At 36.1% G+C, this 17,571-nt stretch overlaps 1 protein-coding gene across 1 annotated transcript; it reads right to left on the reverse strand.

Moving 5' to 3' along the window:
• Positions 1-10,709: 10,709 nt before the first annotated feature.
• LOC120297287 (ras-related protein Rab-3C-like) lies at positions 10,710-14,661 on the reverse strand. The gene is made up of 2 exons (XM_039319733.1): positions 13,653-14,661; positions 10,710-11,100 (listed from the first exon to the last, which is right to left on the reverse strand). The coding sequence occupies exons 1-2, from the start codon at positions 13,708-13,710 to the stop codon at positions 10,913-10,915; spliced, it is 246 nt and encodes an 81-aa protein (XP_039175667.1). The 5' UTR covers positions 13,711-14,661; the 3' UTR covers positions 10,710-10,912.
• Positions 14,662-17,571: the final 2,910 nt, after the last annotated feature.

A 17,571-nucleotide genomic window follows, 5' to 3' on the forward strand; every position in this document is an offset into this window, starting at 1 on the left:
CAACTAGTCCGGGGTCTGGTCAAAAACCATCTTAGGCCAATATTAATAATTGCACTTTTGTACAATTCCTACAGTTTCTTGTCTGGATTTCCTCCAAGGGCTGATAGGAACTCACAGTAGCACTTGCATTTCAACTCTCTGTTTCTGCCATCTGTAATATCTTGGGAGTTTCATGTGATCCTTGCACCAGGCTCTGGGGCTGTGGGCAGCCAGACTAAAACTGCCTGGTAAGTAGATTGTAATGTCTTCTGGCTGTTCTTTCAGAGGCTATATGAGTATCACCCTGGGCTGTTGCGACAATGGTGTTGACAGTTTGGGGAGAGCTTGACTGTGCTACTTTGGCCATTTGAAAGTGTCCATAGACCACCCAGAAATCTAATGGCATGATGATTGCTCACTTGGAGCTCTTTATGGTGCTTTCAATTACTGTGTCCTTACCACTGTTTGAGGTCTCTCAAACAGAACGGGACACACGAAGCAAGCGTACACCAGTTAACCACATTTCTGGCAGCCTGACTGGCCCAGCATTCTTCCTCCTATGGAGGAACTCCAGCAAACCCACAGGAATGCAAATAGAGTCACTTTTCAAGGTTGCCAAATGTACAGGGAAGGAGGGATAATAGCATTCTTAGGATGGTCATTGGAACACCCAGAAACTGTTAAACTCTCCATTTTAAATGCACTGTTATATTTTATCTTGCTAGGTTTTGGGGTTTTTTTAAAAAAAGGCCTCACTTGAAGAGATTTTGAACAATAGGCATCTCAGTTGAAAGATACCATTTGAAAATAAACATCTTATGACCAGATTCTGAACTAAAGTGAGAAAAAATATTTTCAGACACAGCTCTTCAGTTTGACTTGAAAATGTATTATTAATCTGAATATCTGCTGCTAAGTAATTCTGGCTTATGAATAGGATGAACAAAAAATTGCTGCTAAAAATGGCTCTCTCTGCAGGTCAGTTTCCTGTTCTTTATTCTGTTGTGTCTTGTCCTTCATATTCCTTATCTTGATATTGTTGTGAATTGTGTTACACTATTCAGGCTCTGAGGAAAACTTTCTGCGATCTCAAGAAAAAGAGTTCTGATGTTTCCCTGCAGTGTTTTCATTTTTAAACAGGGAAGAAACTTCCCCTTTTTCTTGCAATTGAGTTGAGGAAAGTCAATTTTTTTCAGTCTTAAGGTAAAGTAAAAGTAAAAGGAATCAGAGCTGTCTAGATTGTACGTGCCTCAAAAACGTTTTGGAAGACTTTGTGTGATCATAAGCATGGTGCCGGTCCTCTACTCTCTATGATAGCTCCACTTTTTTTCCAGTCTATTACACAAACATGGAAAAAAGCCCTGCTGTTTTAATGAAATGGTTCCTTATACCTGTTGATTCTGCTAATGTCTCATGAAAATTAGATCCAGTATTGCAATAAACTTTGGTTTAATGGACTTTGAATTAAAATGTTAAAGCAAAAGTTTACTTCAGGGGTAGCATCAATTGAGAACCCAGGGCAGAGGGAGGTAGTAACTATGATAATCCAAGTTTATCTGGTTTTGGATTAGATCATGACCATATTCAACCTCTTTTCCCATGGATCCCAAACTTCTCTTGTTTTAGGAAGGAGCTGAGGGATATGAAATAGTTGAAGGGACACCTAGAGCACCACAGGAGGACTACAAAGAGGAACCTAATCCAGCATGAACAATAGCTGCTATTAAGGCCTATCTTGTGGCTGTTAGGGTGGTGAAACCACTATTTCAAGGTAACTTGGCTCTCCTGAGGATATCTAACATTCCCATGTATATGTTTTTGTCTATATTTTTACATGCATACTTTCACAAGTTTATAAATGCTTTTTCTGAAAAATATTTTGGAATAGTCCCATGTTTCTAGAATACGTTTTAAGAATTAGAGCAGTGTTTCTCAACCTTGACACCTTTAAGACATCTGCACTGCAACTCCCAGAATTCTCCAGCCAGAAGTTCCACCCTGTCCTTCTTCCAGTGTCAGGCCAAATAGCATCTTACTTAATAATTTGAAGACAAATTTTTATTCCAATAAAATGTGACCTAACATAATGGTATTTTAGACTAATTTTACTCAATGTGGGCATTCTTCAGAAGTGTGCATGTCAACTCCAAAAATTCATTGGTCAGGGCAAATATTGCTGAGAATTCTGGAAATTCACATTTTAAGAAAATATCTAGTCTGAAGAAACATGTAGTAAAAACATTTTTCAATGGGCGTAAACTAGATTATGTGTGTTGTGTGTTTGTATGTTAATAATCTTTCTGAAGAAATGTACTTGAAGCTTCATTTGAAACCCATGAGCGCACCACATTAGCAAGCACAAACTGATGGAGAAACATTTGAGCTGGTTCAACTAAAAATGTTTTTCACTCTTTTTATTTTTTAGCACAATCTTTTTTTAAAGGTAGTTCTAGAAGTAAAATTAACATGCACTTGCAAAGAAGGAAACATGGACATTTTTATATATGTGTGGGGGTGTATATATATATATATATATTTATATAATTATCTCATATAAGAAAAATAATTTAACAGAATTAGGAATAGAATATTTTTGCACAACACAATTGATAGCATTTATATGATATAAACATGACTATCAGACACTTGACAGCTAATAGAAATTGTTGAAATAAGCCACACAGTCATCAACCAACAGTGGAGGCATCTCACACATTCAACACAACTCTCTCTTCCACACAAGTTTATATACACTGAGTAGGTCGTTAAATATTGCACTGATTGGCCCATGATCCCTCAGATTTGAGGTGTTCAAAAATAGAAAAGAAATCTATTTTTAAGTAACATTTTCATGCAACATTTAAGACATTTCAGTTCCACAAACACTATTAAAGAGTATATACATTCCGACAGTCAACTGAATCACAACACATTAGCTGACGTTATTCACGATATATTGAACAGGAATTACAGCACAGGTTCTATTTAACACTAGTTTGCAAGGTACATGTCAGGTTTACCCATTCCTGCCAATTCATCATGGTTAGGTGGTGAGCAAATCCTATTATCAGTTTCAGGTGTTAGGAAAGAGATGTTAGGTGGTCAAAAAGTTAAGGTCAGTCTCTCCTTTAAAATGCCAAGTGGATCTTGTATTCAGGAGCCTGCCATCTGCTGCCACTGTAAATATAGATTCTACAGGTTGGGAAATTACTAGAGGCACTTGCTAGTGACGAGATGAATTTCTTGGCAAGTTCCACATAGCAGAAGAGACAAGAGGAGAGAAGAAAAGGAGGGGAATGGAATTATACAGAGATTGTCACCACTAAACTGAGAATGAGTTGGCATGAAAAATAAAATATATTTGGTAAAATGAGACTTGAGCATTTACATACAGTAAATAAGCTTTAACAGTGATAAAACCAAAGTTCTCTTAACCTGAACTGAGCATTTTGAATTCAAGTCTTTCAAATGTAAAACTAAAAAAAATCCCTACTCACCTGTGGGAGGTGGGGGATGGGTATGAAATATGACTGACCTATTTACATGAAATAAATCAACATTGGCCAGCTATAACTATTGGGAATTATAATGCTGGAATTCAACATAGTATTTCTGATTCCCAAAGCTGTTAGTACAAAGCTATTTGCTTTATTGGGGAAACTGTTCTATTGGCTACAGATCCAAGATTGGCCATGTTCATGTGACTTCCAATATGTCTCATCATTATCTAAGCTAGACAGGTCTGATTGGAGGTTGGAGTTCAACATCTGGAGAGGTATATATGGCCCAATGCTCACCCCTGTCCTAAACTTTTTAGTAACCTATCAACTGAATGAATGTATGCTTTATGAGTAACCAAAGCTACCTGAGATGTGAATGTTTTTGGCCTTTCTAATATACATACAAATATATGAGAATCTGTCCATATCAATTACAAGCAAAATCTACAAAAAGACCCTTGGGGTCTTGTCATTCTATAATGGCACTGGTTTGACAAAATGAACATTCATAGATGCCACAGGCTTATGTCAACAGACAAAAGTTCAAGCTGAGGACAGTTCAACGTGGTTTGTGTAGGATAATTCAGAGTTCAGTCCAGATTTTACTGGATTTCTCTAGCACAACTTGGGTGGGGATATATGTAGATTTTGCCATCACAGAAGCAATTACATCATTTGATCAATATTCAAATGAAAATATATTGGTACTTAACGGGAAAAACAAAACATTAATCTATGTTGTATTATCATTGAAAACTAGCTCTAATAACTGTGATTGACAAAAATAGCATCAACAGACATGAATCTTGCACCACCGTTACATTTCCTAGAAAATATGACATTCCAAGATGGTTGCAAGTTAGGAGCAAACTCCAGTGAACATAGTGCACCACAGCACTTCATTCTTAAAATAAGTAAGGTGCAGGCAGTACAGCTGGATGTATCAGAGCTGAGCTGACCGGAAAGAAAAATCTAATCTTTCAGACTCAAACTCTGGAAAGGCCACATACTGTAGATCTAGCTATTCAGGTAGTGTTCCATGTCACTTGTCCCTGACCAGGTGCCCTTTAGTTGCATTGGGCTACAATATCCATAACTCACCAGCCAGCATGCTTGCTTGCTGGTGAATGGTAGCTGTAGTCGAACACCTCTGAAAGATATCAGGTCAAGGGACGCTGCACCATGCAATATATTGAAGGCTAATTCAGTTCGTGATAATGCAAAACCATTTCACTTAAAATGGAGGAGAATATTAAAGAAAGATGAAAACATGATCAGGTCTTCCCAATTAGGGATTAGCTATATGAAGTGAACATAATTTCAGAATGGCAAGGGAAAGTCCATGAAGAACTTTCAAAGCAAGGTCTAAATATTTGCAGCGAATTGGGGAGAAGAGTTTAATCAGCTCTAGCTCTTCTGGAAGTTCTCTCTTTCTTACCTTAGCAATGGACCAATCAAACTTACACCCAGAGCAGTAAGTTACCTGTGCCACTCTTCTTTAGTAATGTCATTAGCATGATCATATAGGAATCTATGGTACATATATATTTGTAATTCAGGTAGCACTATAGCCTGGGAAAAAGAATCTCAGTTTTCCAGGAACAGTAGTTTCTTGAATGTCAGGGAAATATACAATCCCGGCAAGAAGCACTTTACCAGCATAGATAATTAATCCTGTAGAAAATATGTTCCATTGCATTATTAATCATTTGGAAAAGCCCTCTGTATAAGTATGAAAGTATAAATGGTTCCATTAACAGTCGCAGCTAAGAGAAAGGAAACATTTCGACAGAAAGGACAGACCAAGCTATTCTGCATTTTGGACATCAAGTAAATAGTTTATATAAGGTTTTTTGCTTTTTCTTCATGTGCTATCTTAAATTAATGACACACAAAAGGACAAAGCACATTTGTGATTTCATAAAGTGAGTTTAAACCCCAAATTAACAATTTATTGATAAGACGTGTAAGACCTTTGATAGATTCTGTTTGAGTTATGTGTTCATGGACAATATAGTGTGTTTGACTCACAAATCTGTGATAAAAACACCTACAAAAGAATATTTTATCAAGAATATTTTGCTCATGCAGGTAGCAAAACACTTCAGAATGTGATCTACTGTATTTTCCCTAATTAAATTTCTTGATTAAACATTGTTCTTTCCATTTTTTTGCTCACTCAATCCCCACCTCGACTCCATAACAATAAAGAAGAAAAATATTGGTTTTCTAAACTTTGATTTGATTTTTGTAATCTTGTAATATTCTTAAATGATTTTTAGTGCATTTAAAAGATCCGATATATCCAAAGAAAGTTGATTCAGTAGGAATCATGGACCAACAGCAGTAAACTCATTATTATTGTTTTAACTAATGATAGAGGAAATTTTAGTTTGGTCTGTAACTTTTACATGAATCAACAGCCTGCACTTTATTTACAGAAAAGAAGATATTATCCTGTGGATTATACCCTTCTTTGGAACGAATGTCACTTGTACATAGAATGCATATACTGTACTTCAGAAGGTTGCATACCAGATTATGTATACTAGGAAAAAATGTAAATATCATGCATATAAAAGCCTCCACCTACAGGCTGAAGTGGCACAACCTACACACATATTTACTGCTTCCATCAAGTCTAAACTACATTTACTTTTTTAAAAAACAGCTAATTTCTACATTCTAGTCTGAATGTAGACCCTGAATGCAGCCCCTGTGCTGTAGTTTATCCTGGCCCAAAGTTGTCACTTGGCAATAAAAATTGCAGGAAACTGGTGGTCAAGTCAGGATCATGGTGGGGAACAAAAATTTAATTTCCCCTCCCCTTCTCTTAGGTCTTGATTTGAATTAGACTTTTGCACTTACTCTAGAGTAAAATTCTCCTCCTCCACAATATAGTTTCCAGCTAAAGAAATATATTAATGGGCCCAGAGAGGCCAAAATCAAAGGATGCTCTGCAACATTTGGCCAAGTTAAGACAAGAAGACAGTATTAGGAGTGTAAGGGTTGCCTGAACTATATAAAAAGTATGGATACTGAATGTCCAAATACTCTTTATTGTGTATTTGCATGTTTTTGTAACAATCTCTTAGCATTGAAGGAGTTTAGTTCCAGATACATACATTTTAATTATCTGGGCACCAATCTGAAGTGGGAAAGAAAAAAAGAGAAGCTAGTAATAAGGGTACTTTTATGTATATATATGTCACACAATATGTCACACATATATAAATAAGCAGGGCCAAAATAAATATGCTTCCCCTAATAATATGCATCCATGGTTATGTTGGCCAGGAATTCTAGAAATTCATCTATACATGGGATAGATTGGGTTAAATCTTATTTTCCTTCTGTAGCAACAACAATCAGATACATGGAAGGTGTTTTCTTGCAATTAACTATGTTTTTAACTTCAATCTATTACTCTTGATTGATCAACCTGGAATTTAATTAATATTTAAAATATGATATATTGAAGAATGATAAACATCTAATATTTATTTGGGAGCCACACTAATTTGAAGGCTTTTGACCCAATGTAGTGGTGAAGATGGAACATGCAGGATGAGATAAAATTGCTTCCTACTTCCAGAAAGACAACTAATTAAAATAATGTGAAGTAAATATCTTGGCACAGGGGACTATAATTAAAATATTTGGCACATTGTCCTGGTAAATTCATCCAGAGATTTTATAATCATTTGATATAGTCTATTTTTGTGATTGTTGAATATTTTGTTGCTACTAGTGTTGTTAAATAATAATAGTAATCAGAAACCATCCAAATTTATATATTCTTAAAAGTTAGAAGAAAATAATCACAATTCAGGGTCAAATTATTGCTAAAAACTAATTATTCAGTCAAGACCTTTTTATGTAGCTCCTGATGATATTAATGAAAGTGGAATGGAAAGGGAAAACAAAATTTTATAAGAACAGAAAAATGACTTTCCCATGAGAAATAGGGAATCTAGTTTTAAGAATCAGAAATATAGTTATTCAATAGAAGAGTCTCCACTATAATCATATTTCTTTAGAATAAATGTATCACACAAAAATTATAAGGGTGGTCTTTAAAAACATGAGTTCCATGGACACATTATAGTCACAGCTACTGCCTTGCTGACTCTTGTTTCTATGTGATGGTCCTCACAATGTTTTATAACCATGTAATGACCAATATAAAGGAAAAAAGAAATGTTGAAGCTGCTGACCTAAGCTTGTAGGAGAGCTTCTATGGCAATGAAACATGAGATGCACATCTACTGTAACAGTTTTTGATATGGCTGTAAGACTAATCAATTAATAAATGACTACCACTGTAAAACAGGATCCCTGCAGATATCTTCAGCATCATCATGCTGGTAACTTTTGGCTGCACTTTTAGAAAACTAAAAGGTTTAATGATTTACTCTTTCATGACCAAGTATATTCCATAGGGACAATATAAAAATGCATTTAAAGATCATAGATTCCATATATATAAAACTGATATGAAAAGACATCTAAATCACTTTCCTCTTATTATGTTTCTTATGTGTTGATGCTATTCGTATTATTACCTGCAGCATCCCATCACTCAGGTATTATATGTACTTGTAAAGAATTGTTTTGAATGAACTTGCTAAGCCCTTTAAAGATTGACTGCATTAATTTTATATGTCTATGTCTGATATGGAAACAAACATACAAACTGTATTGGAAATCTTAAAATATTTTGTATAGTGCAAGTAGGGGGCAGCACTTGCTTTCTAGATGCCAGGCACCATTGTGCATTTCATATGATAGTGTGAGTCCCTATTTTTAATTTGTTTTTTAAAGAAATGCTCCAAATCAAATCCCCTGAGATAATATGCTGGAATACTGAAATCTCACAAGCTTTTTTACAGTCTCCTTAGATGCTGTAAGAATCCAAATATCTGCAGTTAGAATCTTGCTTTCTCCTTTTCTCTAACGAGAAGAGGTACTATGGGGAAAAATAACATGTTACATTTTATTATTCACGTATGGACATATAAATTAAACTTGTTTTCCAAATGAAACAGGACAGTCAGTTCTACTTGAATCAGACTGGAATTCTCTAAATCTTTTCAGATGATTTGGAAACTTTCTCCAAATGGTTTCCAAAATTTAACTTGAATAAATGTAATTTATTTGATTGAGTATTGGAATAAAATTGGATCAATTTTCTGAATCACATTGACAATTTAAACAGGATTTTGTCTGCTTCATACAGACCTCCTTCAATCTGTCTATCTTTCTTAACAATCCTCTCCATGTGATCAGTACAGAATATATATTGGTTTTTCTTAACAAAACTAAGTTAATTTTAAATGAGTTAAAATTGCATAAAGGTGATCTAAATAAGGACTGTGCAATAGTGTCTGGTTATGAGTCCACTTTACCTGGGTATCCATGGTGAACTACAGTGAATTGGTGGAGCAGAGCAAAGAAATGGGCAACTAGAACAAAAATTAAAATCTGACATCATTTTAAATGAATGAAAATGAAAATGATAATGTAGGAAATGATAGTGAAAGAAAATAATATATGAAAATCATATGCAAGCAATGGAATTGCCCTAGATGTATAATATTTAATAATTTTCTAATTAAGTCACATTAAGAATCAATGTGATGGAAACTTTGGGAGGGACCCTGGGAGTTGCATCTAAGGCTTCAGAATGACTGTATGGACAAGTTCTGATCTAATGATGGACGGGACCTTGCCAAACAATCAGTGTTGATGATCAAAAAAATCCAGTTAGAAATAGGCAGGCAACAGGTTTTTGCAAAGCCTATGGCTGAACTTGCGAAACTTGGCTCTGAGTAGGAGACCTCACTTATAATGAAAATGAGAGCCTGGCATGCCTGTAATTAATTAGGGACACCATATGATTTCTCTAAAAGTGCCAGATCCCTGCCACATGGTGCCACTCATCTTCTGGCAAGTTATCTAAATAATATACAGATAGCCCTCAACTTACGACCATTTGTTTAACGACCATTCAAAGTCAGAACAGGTCTTTGCGTTTACGAGTGTCCCAGTGTCCTTGCAGTCAAGTGATCAAAATTCAGGCACTTGGCAACTGGCATGTGTTTATGATGGTTGTAGTTTCCCATGGTCACCTAATCACCATTTGTGGCTTTCCCAGAGGGCTTCCAATAAGCAAAAACAACGGGAGAAGCCAGATTTACTTAATGACCACATGACACACTTCATGACTGTGGGAAAAAGGTTAATAAAATCAGACACAATTCCTGTGACACTAAAGAGACCACATTGATGTTAAATTGAATTACAGCCGCAAGGCTGCTAGTAGGGCAATGTTGGAAGAAGGAATCTTTGCCTACTTTGCAAGAGTGGTTTTTTAAAGTTTCTTATTTGGCGGAAATGGCAAAGATTTCGGCTTTCTTGAAGGATCAATCGCAGGAGAAGTATTTTGCCGTATGGAAAAAATGGATAGATTTTATACAATATAAGTTGGATATTACAAAATATTATTTAGTTTTTCAATAACTTATATTTAAAATTTAAAACATCTTATAGATTTTATTCCTTTTTTTATTTTTATCTTTTATTTTTATTATACTTTCTTTTATCTTTTTCTTTTTTCTTTTTCTTTTTCTTTATTCTTTTTTCTTTTAAGTATTATTCTTTTGGTATTTATGTTTTTATATATATATATTATTGTTAATTAACTTATAATTTGTTTAATTAATGTATTTAGTATGGTTTATATTTTTTTTAAGATTTTTTGAAGAAATTTCAATTAAGCCTATGTTCAGCTCTGGGAAGGTCGGGGGAGGGAATGGGAGGGTTGGGGAGGTTTGGGGATGGGTTGTTTTCTTTTTGTAAAATTTCCAAAATTCAATTAAAAAAAAAAATCAGACACAATTCCCTTAACGACTGCATCACTTAGCATTTGCTGCTCACAATTGTCATTATAAGTTGGGGACTACTTATGGTTGCAATTGCAGAATTGCATTGTTACACTTCAGCAGTTTTTACATTGATCCAGAATGCTAAATAATAGAAGTCATATTTCTGAACTACTTGCTCATTGCCCTGGAATAAATAGCAATAACTGAAAATGGACGATGGAAGAATAAAAACCAGATAGAATTTGTGACTGAGGTCATCACAGCACCATCTGAGGCAGCGATAGATTTAGAAGGAAGAAAGGGAAAGATCACAGAGAAGACAAGCAGCCATCTAAGTGTTGAGGCCAAATGCAGAGGAATTAGAGTGTCCTTTCTTTACACATTTGTAACTCTGAATACATCTTTTACCAGGAATGGACATTAAAGAAGAGGTATACTCCTCTGAAATGAACCAGTAAGACATTATAAATAAAGGCATATAGACCTATGTAAATACTCTATTGGCCAAAGAACACACTGGAGTTGCCTTGGTTGACAATGATGTTATTAACAGCCACAGTTGGGTTGTTGTGGTGGAGGGGTGTCCTTTAGTCTTGTGTTCTGTTTACCAGCAGCAATATTAGGATCTGTCTCCAGACTTTCAGACATTTTGTCACAGATGATATCCACAAGCCGTTCAAAAGTCTGCTTGATATTGATGTTGTCCTTGGCACTTGTCTCAAAGAACTCAAAACCTAGTGAAACAGACCAAAAACACTCATATCATCAAACTTTAATCCCCTCTCTTTTGAGTAAGGTTTATAGATTGCAGCTGAAAACAGTAATGGAAATGAAAGAACTAAGGAAATCAGTAAGGTAAATGTAATATATAGCTAGTCCTCCACTTACAGTATTTATTAAATAATGGTCCAAAGTTACAATAGCCTCAGAAAAAAATGAATTACTAGCTGTATTTGCACTTACAACCATTGTACACTGTCACATCACCCCTGCAAATACATGACTGAAATTCGGGCATTTGGCAACCAGACCAAATTTATGATTGGTTAGAGGATCCTGCTATCACATAATTGCAATTTGTGACCTTTATTGGCAGTTTTTCTGGCAAAAAACACCCATTGGAGAAGCCGGATTTGTTTCATGTCATAATTCATTTAATAACTATCATAAAAATAGTTGTAAAATCAGGTGTGGTCACATAGTATGGCCAAAAATTCTAATCCCAATTATGATTGTAAGTTGATGACTAGCTAAAACAATGATTGACATATTGGTTTCCCACGTGACTAGGAGAAAGAAGCCAGCTCCATAAATTTCTTATTATTTCACATCTTTGTGGGAAAGTAGAGAGCTAACCATGGACTGCATCTAGATCATCAGCCTCCAACCTTTTGGGCACCAAGGAGTAGCTCCGTGGAGAAAGGTTTTTCCGCAGACTGGAGGTGATGTAGTTTTATGTGCTTCCTGCATCCTGTAAATAGGGCTTTGCTTGTTTGACTGGCCCGGTTTCTAGTATGTTTTTGCCCAGTCCCAGTCCATGGACTTTGCGGTTGGGGACCCCTGATCTATAGTATATTGTGATGAAATCCAAAATCCATATTAGAGGGTAGGACAATGCTCTGGATTTGAACAGATAAAAAGGACTTCAGAACTGTAATAACATATGTAACTCCTGCTAGCAAATCTTTATAGAAGCTGTGTCTTCCCCCTGGATTGTGCAGTTGGCTTTGCATAATCTTGAGTAAGGATCTGATTAGTGTACAGAGGCACTGACAGGTTTTACAGTCACATCCAGATAGACTCCAGAGCATTATTTTCCTTCATATCTAAAGCTATGCACCAACGCATTAGGGATAAGGGGATAGCTTCACACCATTGTTAATTCTTGTTGACACCCTGGACCAGCCCTTGCAGTTTCCTTGGCAAAATTTTAAACAGATTTGCTATTGTCTGTTTCCTAGGGCTAAGAAAGAGACACTGGCCCAAGATCCTCCCTCTGGCTTTGTGCTTTATGGTGGGACTAGAATTCCCAATCTCCCAGAGTTCTAGCCTGTTGCCTTATCCATTACACCAAACAGGCTCTTCAATAGGGAATAAATATTTTCATTAGATGAAATCAAGGATTGCAAAGGTTAGTATGCATGTTTTTGAGTTCTCTAAAGTTGGTCACCTTCATTTTTACATAGCTTGTGAAACTGCAGCTGTGCTTTATTATTTATTTATTTGTTTATTTGCTTGCTTGTTTGTTTCTATGCCACCCCTCTCACCGAGAGGACTCTAATGCTTGGGATCTTACTTAGATGTCTTTTGCTTTACAGGTCTGCAAAGTTTATAAACTCAAGGACTGGTCATAAAGTTACTTTTTCATCACCAATGTAACTGCAAACAGTTGCTAAACAAAGTCTCCTTGTATGTACTATATTATATATGTGCACCTCTTCACTCCAACTAGATTCTGAGTAGTTAAAATCATCTGTAGCCACCAAAGCTTGCAGTAACTGCAGCTATATCAGTTTCTCTCTTACCCTTCCAAGAAGGGGAGGTGGACATAGAATGGGAATTATTCATATTCACTGAATCTAGGATAAACTTCTTGAGGAGTGGGCAGATCAACACCATTTTCAAAACCTCCCTTTCTCTCAAGGAAATATTGATAGATATCAAAGCTCTTTTGTTAAATAGAAGTTGGCCAGAATTGGGGCAAGAGGTAGCATTCAGACATTATGACCTCCTCAGCAATTAGAATGCACTGGGGAAAATGGGGATAAGAACACGTTCCACCATTTCTGCTATCAATCCTCCATTAGATGAAGAATACAAAACTATACTGAGAAGCTTCCTCTACTATACTTGTTGAATGGGATTAGAGTTCTTCTGATGAGGGTTAAGTACTAGACAACTATTTATGGGAGGAGAAAATACTCCAAATAGTCCCGCACCCAACTATATGGAATTTTTCCTCAGACATTCAATATCTCTTTATCTGGCATCTTTATTACACACTGTATTCCTTTTTAAAAAATAGCACAGGATGGCATAGAAGATCAGAATCATTTCAGTCTCAAATAACTAGTTTGATCTATATTGGAAGATTCTGTTTGATCTATTTTGACAGCCATACTTTTTTTTAGTTTATTTTCTTTGGCTATCAAGAGAACTAGGCACATTACATTATAAATGTATAAACCCTTTTCAGAAGTTCTATCCAGACAAGTATGGAGGAGAAGGATGGGCAAACCTTCTCCAGAATGGTTGCAGAATTCCCTGCTGTCAGGATTTTTCTTACCAAGTTGCTCTGCTAAATGTTTGCCTCTGTCAGCAGAGATTATACGTTCCTCTTCCATGTCACATTTATTGCCGACCAAAATAACCTGGGCATTGTCCCAAGAGTACGTTTTTATTTGGGTTGACCTTATGAAAGACAGAGAAAGAAAACAAATCCATTAATGGATCAGCAAGTTTACAAAACTGATTTTACCTTTATACAGATTTGAACAACAGCGAAATGCTGTTTTCGATTTTTCATAGCCGAACATTTTATATGCTCTTACAGGTAGTCCTTGATTTATGACCACAATTGGAAACAGAATGATGCAGTCATTAAGTGCATCATCGTGTCATTGACCTATTTTATGACAATTTTTTTAACCACACTCATTAAGCAAATGACATGATTGCTGAGTGAATCCAGCTTATCCAATTGACTTTGTTTGTTGGAAGCTGGCTGAGAAGATCGCAAATCACAATTACATAATTGTAAGATGCTACAACTGTCATAAATGTGAGCTGATTGCCAAGAGCCTGAATTGCAATCACATGACTTCAGGGTGCATGTTTGATGGTTGTACTTTTGAAGATGGGTTATAAGTCCTTTTTCCAAGGCTGTCATAATTTTTGACCATCATTAAATGAATGGTCATAAGTCAACGACTACCTTTATATTAACAGATGAGTAAGTTATTCAAGATCCCAAAGAATTTGGGCCAGCCCTTCAAAATTATCTGTAGTTGAGGCTTATCTGAGTCATTTATATCAGCCTGAAAACTTCCATCTTTTATTCATGATAAATAACACTGCATTTCTTTTGAAAACTTGAGCAACTAGATACAACCATTGTCTATGCCCTGCACAGGTATCCTCATACTATCCCAGGCAAATGACTCTCTAAACTTTGTTTGAAAACCCCCAATGATGATGCCAGCAGTTCGGCAGTTTGAGTCTCATCGGCTCAAGGTTGACTCAGCCTTCCATCCTTCTGGGGTCAGTAAAATGAGGACCCAGATTGTTGGGGGCAATATGCTGACTCTGTAAACTGCTCAGAGAGGGCTGTAAAGCACTGTGAAGTGCCATATAAGTCTAATTGCTATTGCTAAGTGTTATTATTGCAAGTTTGGATCTCCCTGTGTGAAGCTCTCACCCACTGATTCTTTTCTTAATCTCAGATGCTATGGAAAATAAATCTACACCTACTTCCCTATCACAACCCTTAAAGTATTAGAAGATTGCTATCAAGTAGTCTCCATATCTTTCTCTCTAGGCTAAATGTACCCAGTTCCTTTAATTGTTATTCACAGGATTTAGTCTCCAAGCTCCTTATCTGGTACTCTCGATATTATCATTCTCTGTGACCCTGACACCATGACTTTATTAATGCAGCCCATGCATTATCCCCTTTGGCTGTTGCAACACATTACTTGCTCATGCTTAGTCTGTGATCTACCAAGATATCCATATCCCTCTCAGAAGTGCTATTGCTAAGCCAAGTACAGCTTATCTTGCCTCTAGTTTTTCCTGACTAAGTGCCTAACTCTCCATTTTTCACACCTGAACAAGGTTTCGTTGGATATGACCCAATGTCCAAGTCTATCAAGATCTTTTAAAGTCTTGAGCCTGCCTTCTGGGGTGTCAGCAATCCCTACTCCCCAGTTTTGTGTCACCCAAAAATTTTATGAACAACATATGATGCAAAATGGCCGAAGTTCAGCAGGGATTTGCTTCCCAGGAATCTCCTATTCTCATTCCCAACAAAAGCTAACTATCTGGTCCAAAAATGTTTTTGGCTTTGCTTAAGTTGTCACCATATCATCAAATGACCTTTTTATCTCTCAGGAAGGTTGGGAGATTAAGCTACATTCCCACTGTCTGAACTGTTCCACCCTGGTTTAGATGACCCACATCACAATTTCAAGCTTCTTCTATCAACAGGAGGGTTACAAATGGATGAATACTAAATTCTTTGAGTTATAAGCATACAGATAGATAAAAAATATTATCAGTGCTAATTTTACAAACTTCTCTGGTGGCTTACTGCACCAAATATTTCTTCAGTTCTTTTCTCAAATTATCTCATTCAACCTCTTGGAAAAATATACATTGATTTTGCACTAAAAAATACTGAAAATGCTATCATGATTGGATGTAGTGGGAAGGATTGAGTGTCCAATCTTTCATTGTACAATCATCTCTCAAAGGGCTTTAACCTCTGGTTTCTTATATTATGATTAAATTTCAAGGGAAGACATTATGAAATAACTCTTCACATGGCCCTTTTTTAGATGAGGAGTAAGGGTAATTCTCGACTTACAACAGTTCATTTAGTGACCATTTGAAGTTACAACGGCTCTGAAAAAAATGACTATTTTTCACACTTATGACTGTTGTAGCATCCCCATGGTCACCTGATTTACATTTGGACACTTGACAGCTGGCTCACATTTATGATGGCTGCAGTGTCCTGGGGTCATGTGATCAACTTTTGCAACCTTCTGACAAGCAAAGTCAATGGGGAAGCCAGATTCACTTAACAACCATGTTACTAACTTAACAACTGCAGTGATTAACTTAACAGATATGGTAAGAAAATCACAAAATGGGGCAAATCTCATTTAACAAATTTCTCACTTAGCAACATAAATTTTGGGCTCAGTTGTGGTCATGATTTGAGGACTGTATAGGCAATCAGAGACATTGCAAAGAAATGGAAGGAAGTATAATAGAAAAAGAAAAGAATAATATATCATTGCCTCCTCTGCCTTTTTGTAATAACAGCATAACTTCAAACCTGACATAAAAACTTTCTAAATGAATAAGAATGAGGTAAAAATAGAAATATTTTTCAGAGATCTAATTTTCTGAGAAACTAGAGGAATAGATTTGTTCAGCGTATTAGTTTCTATATCACTGGTTGGTTTGTAATTTTTGGATTGTTCAGTGCTCTTGATTTTCTTTGTGATTATAACATACAAATGTTCCTTGTCTGGAATGAACATTCAAAATAAAAAAAAAATCAAAATTAAATTGTGTGCAATAATACCCTTGTTGATTCAGAAACTGTGATAATTATTATTGACTGTGTTTTTTTCAGCATGAAGTGATGTTCCAAGAAAATTAGATTAGGACATCTCCTGTTTCAAATTAGTTCTTATACTAGGTCACATGCAGAACTCTTACCAGATGAAGACATTTTATTATGAACAGATCCATTGAACATAAAAAGTACATTTTACGAAGAACAGATTCATATATGCATGCATGTGGGTGAATCTCTGTGGACCAGTCTGAAGATGGATATCCCACTACAAAGAATCCCAAGCCATCTCTAAATACACATACATAACTATGGCCAACTATGTTGAAAAATTATTTATTTTACATTTATGCTTCTCCAATCCAACAGGACTCCGAGATGTTTGTGCTATGCCACACAAGCTGGTAATAAAATGGTTAGTGACTGGCAGAGTCCTTTCCCCATTCTTGCAAAACAATTCTGCCTCTATCAACATTGAGGGAGAGGGGGTTGCTCAGAGGTAGCGGATTGGACTTGAGTATTTAGACAAAATTCTCAAGTGCTGGGTTAAGTTTCTCATACAGATTCATCCATCCATCCATTCATCCATTCATTCATTCAAAAACATTTAAATCAACACCTGGCCAGCCAAAATCAATAGCTTAGGACCTTCATTGTTTTTCTGCCTTCCTCTGACCCTTTGAGTGCCATGTCAGTGCCAGATCACCACAATACAGAGCATTGCTCAGGTCAAAAAGAATTTGGGACATTGCAGGGACACAATCTCTAGCCTCTGGTTGTAAATGAACTGCCTTCCTTACCTCAAGTTTTTTTTTTTTTTAGTTAAAGTCCTTTACAATAGCTTCATTGCATATGTTGCTTTTATACTGTATGCACATTTTTGCAAGTGATTTCCCCT

The sequence above is a fragment of the Crotalus tigris genome, unplaced genomic scaffold (genome assembly GCF_016545835.1).
Source record: "Crotalus tigris isolate CLP2741 ecotype Arizona unplaced genomic scaffold, ASM1654583v1 scf7180000017604.1628558, whole genome shotgun sequence".
NCBI classification, from domain to species: domain Eukaryota; kingdom Metazoa; phylum Chordata; class Lepidosauria; order Squamata; family Viperidae; genus Crotalus; species Crotalus tigris.

Coding starts and splice junctions, on each gene's coding strand:
- LOC120297287 (XM_039319733.1), bottom strand. CDS start 13,710: ATGGAAGAGGAACGTATAATCTCTGCTGACAGAGGCAAACATTTAGCA. Junction 11,101..13,652: donor ACATTTAGCAGAGCAACTTG/GTAAGAAAAATC, acceptor CTGTTTCACTAG/GTTTTGAGTTCTTTGAGACA.